General features: G+C 47.5%; 6 protein-coding genes across 6 annotated transcripts; 2 read left to right on the top strand and 4 right to left on the bottom strand.

The window, feature by feature from the left end:
• Positions 1-277: 277 nt before the first annotated feature.
• On the bottom strand, positions 278-1,892 carry BGW36DRAFT_382470 (uncharacterized protein). Its single transcript, XM_046216545.1, has one exon. It carries the CDS (start codon positions 1,404-1,406, stop codon positions 357-359), a length of 1,050 nt encoding a protein of 349 aa, XP_046070452.1. The 5' UTR covers positions 1,407-1,892; the 3' UTR covers positions 278-356.
• Positions 1,893-3,225, top strand: BGW36DRAFT_382468 (PQ loop repeat protein). Its single transcript, XM_046216544.1, has 3 exons — positions 1,893-2,146; positions 2,200-2,457; positions 2,522-3,225. Exons 1-3 carry the CDS (start codon positions 2,073-2,075, stop codon positions 3,144-3,146), a joined length of 957 nt encoding a protein of 318 aa, XP_046070451.1. The 5' UTR covers positions 1,893-2,072; the 3' UTR covers positions 3,147-3,225.
• Positions 3,226-3,233: 8 nt separating this feature from the next.
• On the bottom strand, positions 3,234-3,914 carry BGW36DRAFT_300042 (serine-rich protein; the record flags this gene model as incomplete). The annotated part of the gene is made up of 2 exons (XM_046211588.1): positions 3,234-3,601; positions 3,689-3,914. The coding sequence occupies 2 exons, from the start codon at positions 3,912-3,914 to the stop codon at positions 3,234-3,236; spliced, it is 594 nt and encodes a 197-aa protein (XP_046070450.1).
• Positions 3,915-4,632: 718 nt separating this feature from the next.
• BGW36DRAFT_429186 (uncharacterized protein) lies at positions 4,633-6,849 on the bottom strand (the record flags this gene model as incomplete). The annotated part of the gene is made up of 1 exon (XM_046220650.1): positions 4,633-6,849. The coding sequence occupies one exon, from the start codon at positions 6,847-6,849 to the stop codon at positions 4,633-4,635; it is 2,217 nt and encodes a 738-aa protein (XP_046070449.1).
• Positions 6,850-7,927: 1,078 nt separating this feature from the next.
• Positions 7,928-9,180, bottom strand: BGW36DRAFT_298884 (uncharacterized protein; the record flags this gene model as incomplete). The annotated part of the gene is made up of 4 exons (XM_046211477.1): positions 7,928-8,370; positions 8,429-8,800; positions 8,881-8,968; positions 9,037-9,180. 4 exons carry the CDS (start codon positions 9,178-9,180, stop codon positions 7,928-7,930), a joined length of 1,047 nt encoding a protein of 348 aa, XP_046070448.1.
• Positions 9,181-10,405: 1,225 nt separating this feature from the next.
• BGW36DRAFT_429184 (amino acid permease) lies at positions 10,406-12,252 on the top strand (the record flags this gene model as incomplete). Its single annotated transcript, XM_046220649.1, has 5 exons — positions 10,406-10,575; positions 10,637-10,685; positions 10,737-10,907; positions 10,968-11,369; positions 11,422-12,252. 5 exons carry the CDS (start codon positions 10,406-10,408, stop codon positions 12,250-12,252), a joined length of 1,623 nt encoding a protein of 540 aa, XP_046070447.1.
• Positions 12,253-13,050: the final 798 nt, after the last annotated feature.

The raw sequence follows: 13,050 nt of genomic DNA, 5'->3' as shown, positions 1-13,050 counted from the left end.
TCCACTGAGAGCAATTAAACCAAAGTTCTTCTGTGGGAAGAGAAGAACAATCTCAGCAGAATAACTCGAATAACTCGAGTAAATCCACGGGGTATCAAATAATCGAGTGATGTGCGGCGGAGAGCAGGTCAGGGAGTGGTAGAAAATATAAGGAGCAGCCGGGTGCAAGGGATGATGAGCGGTGACGTCAACCCGGGGGAGCTCCCTGCGGCCCACTCGCTCTCCATGACGTGTAAATACCAAGTACATCAGTTGATATGTGCTAACCAAGTTGTGTGTACTCTCGTGACATGTCATAGAATTGTCCTCTAGTGTTAATGTTTACTACTTTTCTATCTAAAGCCGATGGCTTGTATCTACGATGGATCATTGGCATTAGCTACACAAAAAGCACCATTCCAGTCGACTGCGCCAGGACCAGCCACATTGCCGCCGCCTGGACTGTAGTTGCAACTCCCGATAGCGACTGCGTTTGTTCCGTGCCGGGGAAGCGACATCGACTGAAGACGGGCCCAAGTATCAGTCGCAACATTATAAGCCTCGGTGGCGTTATATACCCCGTTGGGGATCAGGTCAGGATTTCCCTCGCCGCCAAAGGTGTAAATAACGCCATCGATATAGCTCGTCGCCAAGCCGCCGCGAGCAGTCGGCATTGGCGCCTTCTCAACCCATCGGGCCTCGCCACTATCAGGTCTGTCCAAGTCCAGCGCGAAGGTCGTGTTGCGGACATTGTAGTTTCCATTCACGCGCCCCCCGACGACATAGAATGTGCCGTCGATTACTGCTCCCCCGACATGGTCTCGCGCTTCTGGAAGATCCGGCAGGGTGTCCCATTTCTGAATATCTATGTTGTAGGTCGTCACTGTAGCAACGCTGATTTGAAACGTCGTGGTTAGGTTCGTTAAAATAACACCGCCTCCAAGATAGATATTTGACCCTCGTACCCCTAGAGCGGACGCGCCGCGTGCCTGATCAGCAGGCATTGATGGCAACGTAGTCCAGACATCTGCCTTAGGGTCGTATTCATAGCAGTCTGGTATTGCCTTCCAGTAATTGTCCCCGGTCATGCCGCCTAGGACATAGATTTTCCCATTCACCCCAACAGCATTGGCATGGTTCATTGGCGTAGGAATAGGGGCAATAACACGCCAGGTATCATCCTTCGTCGAGTAGGCATCGGCCCAATCTAGACTGGGCACAGTAGTCGGGTTTGCTGGCACGCGTGGGACGCCGCCAATGATATAGACATCATCACCTGCAAAAGCCACACCGTGTTCTTGACGAGGTCCTCGAGCAATAGGTGCCAGCTCGACCCATCCTTTTTGCTGTGAGATGTACGAAAGACTGGCTGCATAGGTACAAGTGAAAGCCAACGCTAGGCAGACCAACCCAGAAGAAAACGTCATCGTGGTTCAACCTCTAGCAATATCATTCTCGTCACTGGAAATGTTCAATTTGGCAGCGCGTAATTTTTGTCTCGACCCAATGCGGCAACTCACAGGCCGGATCTGGAAGGTACTTTTTGGGTGGATTTGTAGATCGTGTTTTCTGGAATAAAGGGCGACATTATCGTCAACATTAATATCATAGTGAATGGCAAACTGAGTTTTCTGATCCTTTATGTGAGCAGTCAGCTATTATATGCCAAGCATTGCTCTGCAGCCCACTGGTCAATAGCGTGGTGGAGCTGTGATCCCGTCGATCATGGCACCAATACTTGACCTCAATTGAACAAACAAGAGCAGCAGCGGAGGGTTTCATAATTGAAATCCTGGCAGTGAAAGCAGAGTTAGAAAGGGGTTATCCGTTTGCAATTCCATCTTCCCTGTGAAGAGAAAAAAAAGGGAAACCAGCGGACGGATCAGACGTAAAGGAAGAGGAATGACCCTGTCACGGGATGCGAGATCATGCCCGCAACTTAATGGCGATCTATCTTATCGTAGTTGACGCGTCTAACTTAACCACCACGTTCCGCCCGCCCGCTTGAGCTGGTGTTCTGGAGTATCGCAGCTCGTGTCGACATCCTCATATTCATACCAGTACGCCACTTGCTACAGCAGAAAGTCTTTAGCATGGACTCCGTGTCCCCGCAGTGCCGAGAGCTCGTCCTGCCGCCCGGCTTCAACTTCAGCTTCGTCCTATCGCTGTTAGTAGAATCTAGAGCCTCCCCTCACACCCCGAACTAATTGTTATGGATAGTTTGATCCTGATTGGGATTTTGCTCTCCTACATTCCTCAGCACATCCGCATCATCCGGCTCCGGAGCTCCTTCGGCATATCGCCCTTGTTCGTCTTGCTGGGGGCAACCTCGGGAACATCTGCATTTGCGAATGTTTTGACCCTTCCAGAGAGTGCTCGTGATGTCGCCTGTTGCCGGGAGATCTCTGGAGTATCCTGTTTGGCCGGCCTGCTGGGTATATTCCAGATTGGAGTGCAGTGCTTTTGTTTTTGGGTGATGTACGTCCTCTCTTAAGCTTGCTCCTGATATTAAGGTGACAGCTGATGAAATGATGCATGGCAGTCTTCTTCTCTTCCTCGTATACTTTCCCCGCGCAACCTCCACTACAGACCCTACAGCCTCTGCATCCCCAGCCGCCGCATCCCCAGCCGAAGGAGCTCAAACCAGCGACCGCGATGAACTACCCTCCTACCGCTCCGCCGTCTTCGTGACTATTATCTGCATTGTCCACGCCGCCGTGATCTTGGTCATGTCGATTGTCTTTGCAGCTACACAACCGAACCATCTTAAAGCATGGGCGAACGTTCTAGGAGTCATGGCCGCAATACTCGCATCGATTCAATACCTCCCCCAAATCTGGACAACGTTTCGGCTTCAAAAGGTTGGCAGTCTCAGTATTCCGATGATGTGCATTCAAACACCGGGGAGTCTGGTATTTGTGGCGAGTCTGGCACACAGATACGGGGCAGAAGGATGGAGCGCATGGGGTGTGTACGCTGTGACGGCAATCTTGCAGGGCACATTACTTGTTATGGGAATTTCCTTCGAATATCTGGGACCAAACAAGGATATCATCCAAGAGCCGTTCAATCCTGACCATTCGACTGTTGACCAGTCATCGACTGCAGGAGAGGAAGAAAGAGAACGACCATCAGAGTCTACGCCTCTTCTCCAAACCCAACAATAAGAGCTATTCAATACATGTATATACCCCTAATACATAATACAGACACAATCTATCCATTCCAAAAAATAAAAAACAAAAACAGACAACTCAACTGCTCCCCCCTTTTTGATCATTTCTTAACGCATTATCCCCCTGCCAAATCCCCCTATTATGCGTCCCTTCGTCTGCAATCTGATTGTACGCACGATCATACCTACCCTCCATCTCCTTATTATGCCGTCTCACATCCTCCGGCACATCCTCCTTGACACGGCCTTGGGCATCGATATTCGGCGACTCTGAGCCACTAGTTATTGTCGGCTTTGCGCCCGTCGACGTCGTCCCCTCTGCCACTGCCGCGACTGCTTCGTCGCGCTGCTTCTGTTGGTGTCTTTCGCGCCGTTCCCGGTCTGCGTCTATCTGTTGCTCGCTGGGCGGTGCGACCGATGGTTTTCTGGTATCTGGGGGTGGAGGGCCTATCAATTGTCTTAGCTATGACCATAGATCACAATAAGACTATTATTGAAGCGTAAAACATGAAGAAATGGCAGGGCAGATCTAACCTGGATGTTCCAACTCGCGACTCGCAGGCGACGCGGGCAAATCTTTGACGCTAGGTTTTTCACCTTGGCGATTGCTGCTGGTGTCGCTAAAATACCGGTGGGTAAATCGTAGACATGAGACTCTGGGGTTTGCTGGTGGTATTGGGAGAGAGAGAAAGGTGGGAGCTGTGGTGCGAAGGATGTTGAGACTGATGGTGGATCGGGATAGACGTAGAGTTGGATGCATTTTGACTACGAGTATCTTCTTTTTGAATTTTGAAAGATATAAATTGAATGTAGTAGAGTGGATTGTATTTCACGGCAGTAGTCAATGGTTAAGGGTACATTTGACAGCACTGCTGTGGTGGCGATGGCTGAGATCTGACGTTGACAGACAGAACTGCTGCGAAAATACTATGAATTTAGATTAATAATAGTTCCGCCTTGCAAACGCATACTTAAATACGGACAATCTTCTTCGACAGTTAATCCGGTGAGCGGCGATTGACCGTGGTAGAGATCGCTGAATGATTTCATGATGGTTGAGATGGTGGAAGCGATGACGTAGAAGCTTGTCATACCCTCTAACAAACTTGAAAGGTACAGATTCATCGCGCGATTGAGGATGAGAACAATAAATAATTGTATGAACCAGAACCCTATTAATAGAAGCGACTAATATTGCCTGTTCCTCCCCCTCAACGCCGTTAATAACAAGCCCTCGGCCTACCCTGTCTTGCAATACATGGTACAGTTACAGACGCCTAATATATGAAAGAAAAAACGAAAAAAATAATAATAATGAATCGCTGCTGCTGCCAAGTAAAGGTCGAGATGAGAACAATGTACACCAAAAATGTCGACATCGAACGGCCGGGGAATCGTAACTGAGAAATCATCATAGCACATCAAGGGACCCAAAATGTAATTTTAAACGCCAGAGGACCAAAACCAATGCCATTTCATTAAATGGTCAACCACTCGCAATAACACGGGCCGCTGTAATTGTCCCGCTCGTAGATCATGTCCCTTTTAGTACTGCCCGTGCCCGGCTTGACCTCATTGATTTGGACGATGTTGTTGGCGATAGGAGTAATTGAACTGTCTGGATTAACCTGCATTTGTTGACAGTACGCCTGTGGCGCGGTCGAAATGACACGGTTTTCCTTGACCTTGACCTTTCTTGGATAGTTCCCAATAATAACACTCCCACGGCTTTCCAAATCTCGTTTGTGCGGACCCGCTGTTGCTGTGTTTTGAGGAGCCCCATTTGCTCCCACGCCCGCCGTTGCCGTCGGTGGTGGTGCTGAGGTAGTCGAAGATGTCGTGACAGGATTGGACCCTGCCTGCGTCTCATTGATATAGATAAAGACCTCGAGTTGTGTTTGATTCCACCAGCAATACCATGGTTTTGCGCCTGGAGTAGCTTCATTTGTTTGTTGGTTCCATCCATTGTTCACAATACTCTCATCTATGGAGCGTTTTGACATTGTAATTTGCTGCTCCTCAACAACAACAAGCTTGTTGAATGCGGTGGTGAAAAACAGCGCTGGTCCGAGTTCAAGGTCCTCCTTGTCTCTTATCATCTGAAGACCTTGCTGAGGTGGGTTGACGTCGTAAGGTAGTTGAGCACCGTAGCTAAGATGAGAACCATTGGACGATGGTTGGTCAAGCGTGACATTGCTCCGTTCAATAGTGCCCAGGACTTCAATAGCGAGAGGGGTAAAAATCTGACAGCTCCAGGCTTTGACATCCTTGTAACTGCTAGCACCGATACAGAACTTGGACGTGTTCTTTATCATCCAAGGGACTTGGTATTTACCAGTAGGAAGAGCCGCAATATTCGTCGGGGTTCCTGAAAATGGCGACACATCGGTAGTTTCGGTAATGGTCACGACTGTTGGGGTGTGTGAGGATGGATTCGGCTTGTCTGCGGCGTTTTTTCGTGCATGATTCTCAGCAGCTCTCCTACCCAAAACGCCCCCAATAACCCCGCCAATTAAAGCGCCAATCAGCATCCCCAATCCAAGCAGTGCCAGGAGCCAGATTGGGGCACCACAGCACTTTCGTTGCCCTCTTCGACCTAACTTCTCGTCAAATGGCATCAACCGACTATTTCGTTCAGATAACGGAACGAGCGGTTCCGATGAGTCCACGTTAATCAATGTTCTAGAGGACGCATCAGAACGCAAGAGGGATTCATCGTGAGAACTTTCCTGAGGCTCTCGCATTGCACTTGCGATACTGGCAGGACCTCGTCCTGTTGTCGGCCTGACTATGCCGTCGGGGTAGCGAGAATATGGAGGCAGTTGCTCCAAATGTCCATCAGGTCCGACTATATCTCCAACTTCATCTGCTGGTGTCGATTCTTGTCGATTCTGCATTTCATCGGCAGGAAACCCCATTGGAATAGGTCGGTCCCCAAGATCTTCCTCGTAATCAACATTCTGAGAATACATGCCATACGGATGGGATGGAGCAGCTCGACCTCGGAATGGGCCATCTGGCCGTATTGTCGATGTCGTGGCAACGCTTGCTGATCGACTTACGCCAATCTGCGGATACATCCCGTATGGATGACTGGGGCCGGTTGCGCCTTGATACGGACTCATAGCTCTAGGAGCAGCCTGAAAGCCTGATCTTGTGGATGTTGTTGAAATAGTGGATTGACGGTTTAATGCTTGGATGTCTTTTCGAATACTCGATCGACGAGCGGGATCATTCTGTGACGACGTTGGCTGGTCAGCAAATGGATCCGCGACTATTTCGTCGTCTGTTGTTGAGACATGAGACCGGGCAAGCGAGTGTCGACTTGTCGATCGCTGCAGGTTCTCTGTTGTATCTTCCTGCTGTTGACGAGCCATGACAATGCGTCGTTTGTTCTGCTGTTCAAGGAGCATCAGTTGCATGTTGTAATCGGACACAGTGGCAGATCCACCAGGCCGACGCGGTCCTATCGTCGATGAAGAATTGGTGGAGGAGATGGAGATGGAACGTCGGTGGTTAGCGAAGAGAGGTGACTCTACGGAGTCGATGGAAAAATCGTCAGAGAAAACATTCGTATTCGTCGATTGTTGACCGGGTGTGCGGCGGAATGACGGGCCATCGACTGGCACCAAATCTGACATCTGTTGAACAGAGCTATCTATGCTCTCGCGCGGGAGATGGTCACGCCCGGCCATGGCGATTCACGAGCCCCAACGGGCTCGGGGTGTCGGGCTCCTTTCCAGTCGCCTTCTGGTCCGCGCCTGGACCGAAGGAGAGTGGTGAAGACGTCAAAAAACAGCGACGGAAACGGGAGCACTGCTCGGGAGTGGTGCTGGCGTTGTTGGTGATAGATTGGCTGTCCTGGCGACAGGACAGTGGGCGTGGAGTGGTGAGGACAGGCGTGATGAGACAGGACAAGACGGTAACCAAGTCGACTGCGGATATCGGGTGCGGCTAGCCCAATGGCACGGGTAGCCCGGTTGGCGCTGTGTGAGACGCTACAAGCACAGCCTTTCTTAAACACAAAAATAAGACCAGCCACAAAGTCCTCTTGTCAGCGTCTTGCAGACGTCTCCTTCTCTCGGATAATCAATATTAATTAGCTGGCGGCTTGCCCATTCTCTCTGCACAATTATCGGATATTTAGTTGATGCAGCCATTCTTCTGCCGCTGTCTCGACCTCAGCCTGAATGAGGCATATTTTGAATTTTCTGCCTGGTTTTGCAGGCCTCGTGCGATTTGCAGGGGCATTCACCGAGCCCCGCTGGCCCCGCCACAACCATTGAGAGACAAACAGTCTGATTGGCCACAGTCGCCAATCACTGCCACAAACAACAGACGAGGTTACGTATATCTCGCTCTTATTGGCTTCCTTTGCTCGCTAGTCCACATCCAACAATGCTTATTGGACACAAACGTAATATGTTGGGCTTCGACGTAGACTTCGCGCCCATCGGCCAATCAGGAGCGAAGACAGCGTACCGTTCTATTGTCTCTTCTCTCTTTTATGACGTCTATTTCTTATCCGCTTCTTATTCTGACCTTGCTAGGTGCTAGTCGATTCTTATTTTTTACTCGTTACGATGTTCGAAAGACTTTGCCTTTGGAGAGATCGGTCCAATATTGGTTTCGATCTGAATTGCAATGACGTTCATTGGATCCTCGTAAAATACATGACTGTACCCAATCTGGCTCCCTAGGAAGGGACCACAACTGAGGAAACTGTGCTCAAGATAACCAGTGGTTAGAATATTATGATACTGTAATAAGAATTTACACCTGTATTGAGTTTTTCGTTTTCTCGCCGCTGTCCCTGATATGACGGTTTGATGTTGGCAAAACCCCGGTTCCTGACTGAGAATTTTGTTGAGTCTTAGCGACTGCGTAAAGAATGCCGCTAATGAAACCAAGAGCAATAGCAGAAATACTGGGATATGTGACCGGCACGTCAAAGAAGACTAACCCAGACACGGCGATGGGCAGCTTGTTGAGTGCACCGACCATGGAATATGTGGTTGACGAGGTCGCTCGAATACACCAGGCAGAAGTGTACGAAATCAATATCGAGGAAAGCCCAGACAGGACCATAACAATAATGATAGCATGGCGTTCAGCCAATGGAAAGTTCTTATTAATATTCTCACTAGACCAGTCGTCGATGACCATTGTGAGACTGAGAAGAACCGGAATGGACAAGAGATTGTCATAAAACATAGCTATTCCCAAATTGGTCAGCAACAAAAGCAATCCCTTGATTGTTGATTGTCTACTTACTATCAATATCCCTAAAATTGGTCAACTTGATTCGTTTTCGCTTAGCCAAAACGTATAAAGAAGTACAGATGCAGTTTATCAGCACCCAAGTGTAACCAGAATTTAAAACAGGGACTTTGGCAAAAGTGTCGTCACTGCTATCTAGTGTGTGCGTAATGTCGGCCCATGCTGCTACTATGGAGCTTAGAACCATAAGTCCAAAGGAGATTAGGGTTAAGCCGCTAACTGAACCACCGAACCACCGAACCTCGCCATAAGCTGTTGCAATAATGCTCAAGTTCTTAAATATGGTGTATACAGGAATGGATAGAAATTGCAGAGCTTTAGAACCTGTGTATATCATGCAAATAAGAAGCAACGTAACAGGAAACCCTATTGAGTGTGGAAATTATTCCTATTAGCCGGGATATTTATGGCAATAGCAAGGGACTGACACTGAATTAAAGACTGACATTTTTTTGCCTTTTCAGCATTCAATTCCTGGTAAGTAATAAACCCGGTCGATTTGCAGGTTTGGATGGCAACAATGCAAATAGTAGACTAGACACGACTATCAAAATCAAGCAAAGAACGTGACAATTTGATATGGGATATGGAGATGCCGGTACCTGAACAAAGAGTAAAAATATATTAAGATTAAAACTTGAACCTGACAAAACATATTTATTCATCACAGTCATTAAAATTGAAGATCCACAGTAAGCGAGAACCGAAAGGATAGAATTATTTGTTAATGAAACAGTGTTCATCATGCTCTGATTCCCACGTCGTGGTAAGCGGGATAAAAGGAATTCCAGAAACGTGTGTCGCGCGTATCTTGATCTGAATATCATCCAATGTCTCGGTTCAAAGTTATTTGAACGTTTAAATTAGTTATGTTTATAAAGTAAATTGACAGTGGCTGTGCATCAACATTTGAAACAGACCTAGTCAGAAGTAGCAATCTGCCCCGCTACTAATCGAACGAGGAAATTGTCAGTTTATACGTAAACTATTACTCCATTACTATAACCTGAGGTCACTATTAACGTTGTAATAAATATCCTACCACTTTACCCCCTTCAGAGTTGAAGTCTTTTTTAGATATGTACTGTTACCACAATTTTAGAACAAACGAAGTTAAAAAATACTCATATTATACTAGTGTAACACTAATTATATATTTCTTAGCAGACCACACTCCCTTAAGAATTAGATATATCGAAAGAAAGAGTGTTAAAGCCGTCAAGGGTGATAAGTGGTTTTAAATCCTCATAAATTCCGACGCGATATCGATCTTCACAGGACCATGGTGTTGTGAATGTTAAAAAAGGGGCAAAGGCGCGGTTGAATCCGTCTATATACAACCCGTTACGCAAAGACTAGCATAAGCTTTTAAATGGGTCCATTCAACTGATTTCATAGGTGCCCCTTGGGGGACTGCCTTCCAATTCGGGGATAATAAATGCGGGCCGTCTCTGAGGTGCAAGCGCTCCGGATAACAAATCCGCTTGTTATGTCAAGGAGTCTTGGGGTATGGATAAGTAATTATTGACTTATACAGCAACTAGAGTGACTGGCTAGTTGAAGTCAGGCTGTCGAGGCTAAAGCGAGAGTCACCAAATACATTTAGAGGTCGTCCAGAACTGACATTGAGATGGCAATATTCATTGAATGGTAGGGTGCTGGAAGGCTGACGCCATAGACAGTGCAGATAAGCTGGCCACGCTAACGCCGAACCGTGTGTTATGGCCAATCAGCAAACAAGTATTGTCCGTCCTTTTGGTATCTTTACTCCGGTTTGCCTATCATTCGGTATCTTGAAGCGGGGAATGTTTGTCAAGATATATAACTAATCTGGGACTCACTGACTCGCTGATAAGGGTTTTCGTCAAATCGTCGTCAATAAAGTGTGCGGCCAGCAGCTGTGCGACATGAAAATTTCCATGCGAGGTCGCTTTTCACAAAAATTCCTGATTTCGACGGATTTCGTGCAAGATGAAGGATGAACCGATTGAAGTTTCCACCAGTCCTGCGCTGGAGCTCGATAGTATTGCCAAAGAGGGAGAAATACTCGAGACTAGGCATGGTCATGTCGTCGACCATGGACTTCATCGCGGTCTTAAGGGTCGGCATTTGCAGATGATGTCTCTAGGCGGCGTCGTGGGGTATTTTGCATTTGTCCTGGTATACAATCAACCAAAACACTTCGCTTACAGTTGTCGATAGCGCAAGTATCTGGTACGGAACCGGTAACGCATTGTCAAATTCAGGACCGGTATGCATCATCTGAAGATTGAGTTGTTCACTGTCTCATACCTTTACCTAGGTTGGCGCCCTTATTTGCTTCATCGTCATCGGCATCGACGTCTTTTTCGTGATGCAAGCTCTGGGAGAATTGGCGACACTGTATCCAACGCCCGGCGCATTCACCGAACTGGCGGGACGATTTATCGATCCTTCTTTGTCTTTTGCGCTTGGTTGGAACTATTGGTATCTGGTTGAGTACCCATGATCCCTTGCATAAACTACAACGAGAAAGTTAATGTATGCTCACCAGTGGGTAACGAATATTGCGAGCGAGTACAATACATTTTCTATTGTGCTCAATTTCTGGACCGACAAGGTCCCGTCATATGGCTGGATTTTGATTGCATGGGCGTTCTTTCAGGTCTTAGGTCTGTTGGGTGTGGTGATCTATGGCGAACTTGAATTTTGGCTGGCAACTTGGAAGATATTTTGTGTTTTGGCAGGATATATCATAGCCATCTTGGTCAATACTGGTGCCATTGGAGGGGACTATATTGGATTCCGATACTGGAAAGATCCGGGTCCGTTTGCAGAGGGAGGCATCAATGGCTTTGGCCAGTCATTCGTTCTGGCGGCCGTCTATTATTGTGGCACAGAGATGATTGCTATCACTGCAGGAGAGAGTCGAAATCCCAAGAAACATATTCCAAAGGTATGACGCAGGGTGATTGATGGTGATAGCCTGGATGCTGATTTCCCTCCAGGCGATAAGGAATACATTCTTTCGTATTTTGATCATCTTCCTCGGGCTTGTATTTTTCGCCTCGATTATTGTCCCGTCTAATGACCCAGGATTCGTGACGGCAACAAGCAAAAGCGCGTCCTCTCCATATAGTTTGGCTCTCCAACACGCCGGCTGGGAAGCAGCCCCAAATCTGATCAACACGTTCATCTTCACTGCTGTTTTCTCCTCTATCAATTCATCCAACTACATCGCGTCGCGTACGCTGTTGTCCCTTGCCCAGCTTGGCCGTGCCCCAAGGATATTCGCCAAAACCACCAGCAGGGGCGTACCGATATATGCTGTCATTGTTACCAACACACTTGGTTTGATTGCGCTCATCAATACTGGCGCTGGTGCAGGGCCAGTTTTCACCTATCTTGTCACAATATCTGGCTCCGCGACCTTCATTGCCTGGGCATTCATAGGCATCACCCACCTGCGGTTCCGACGCGCATGGAAGCTGCAAGGCCGATTGCCAGAAGACCTCCCTTTTCGAGCATGGTTATATCCATGGGGCACACTTTTCGTGGTCGCGTTGAACCTATTCTTAGTTTTCATCCAGGGGTATTCGACGTTGCTGACACCCTGGCAGCCCGTGGCGTTTGTGTTTAATTACATTATCTTGGTGTTGTTTTTCGGGCTTTGGATGTTTTGGAAGTTCTGGAAGAAGTGCAAGTTTGTTGATCTGAGGAAGGTGGACTTGAACAAGGATCGACGAGACGTGTTGGATGACACTGTTGAGGACGAGGAGGTTCGGAAGGTCTCGCTTTTCAAGAGGGCAGTTGGGTTAGTTCGTAGGATGAAAGCGTAGACGAGTTCGAAAATTGGATGTTTCAAAGTGTCCGGTCTTTCCCGTGAATGTGGTGGCTTCAAGCTTGCATAGTCCTATATCAACAACATAAATTGAAGAGCCTCTTCATATTATCGAGTCGGCTGGTGTAAGTACGAACGCGAAATTAATCTGGATTAGTATCACAGACATAGCTAAAGTAGGGAAAGTCGATATTGAGCCACAAGACGAAAGTTAGTAGACATAAAACTACCGTATGATGCAGATGACAGTGGATACCTTACCCATGTGCAGTTTGTGGATGGCGTTTGCATCTTGCATACAAATGAAACTTTCAACAATTGGCTGGTAGTCTCGGGGGCTCTCCTGCTCGCGAGTACCCAAATAGAGGCTCACAACGGTCAAACAGTTGATATCAACTTATGTAGGACACGCGTCTCATAAGTGTGAGGAACATTTGTGCGGTATGATAGTGATTTCCAGATAGAATTGATTGCGCTGTGGGTAAGATCAAGATGTAGTGCAAAGAATTAGAAATAGAAGCAAGAGGGGTGGAAGAAGGAGAGTAGGAGCAGAGTTGGGATAATGATGGAAAATATGCAGCAAGCAGCATTCTTATAATAAGTCCCTTCGGTGAACAGGGTAAGCTGGATGAGAACTTAATTATCCACATCTATCTCTAGCATCTTTATCTACTCTTGCTTTCGTGATAACCTGGCATTGGATCACAGAAGTTGCACCGTGGGCTCCGCGTTCGTCAGCCCTTTTTAGGTTAAAAGGATAACTCTGCGAAGGATGTGACTAGTATTTCTTGTACAT

This window comes from Talaromyces proteolyticus (genome assembly GCF_021365285.1).
Source record: "Talaromyces proteolyticus strain PMI_201 chromosome Unknown BGW36scaffold_8, whole genome shotgun sequence".
Lineage (NCBI taxonomy): Eukaryota > Fungi > Ascomycota > Eurotiomycetes > Eurotiales > Trichocomaceae > Talaromyces > Talaromyces proteolyticus.
This window is presented reverse-complemented; position numbering and strand designations above follow the sequence as displayed.

Bases quoted from the DNA above. Each gene is read 5' to 3' on its own strand.
- BGW36DRAFT_382470 (XM_046216545.1), bottom strand. From the start codon at position 1,406: ATGACGTTTTCTTCTGGGTTGGTCTGCCTAGCGTTGGCTTTCACTTGT.
- BGW36DRAFT_382468 (XM_046216544.1), top strand. From the start codon at position 2,073: ATGGACTCCGTGTCCCCGCAGTGCCGAGAGCTCGTCCTGCCGCCCGGC. The intron at 2,147-2,199 runs GTTAGTAGAATC...TGTTATGGATAG, and splicing joins TTCAGCTTCGTCCTATCGCT to TTTGATCCTGATTGGGATTT. The intron at 2,458-2,521 runs GTACGTCCTCTC...GATGCATGGCAG, and splicing joins TGCTTTTGTTTTTGGGTGAT to TCTTCTTCTCTTCCTCGTAT.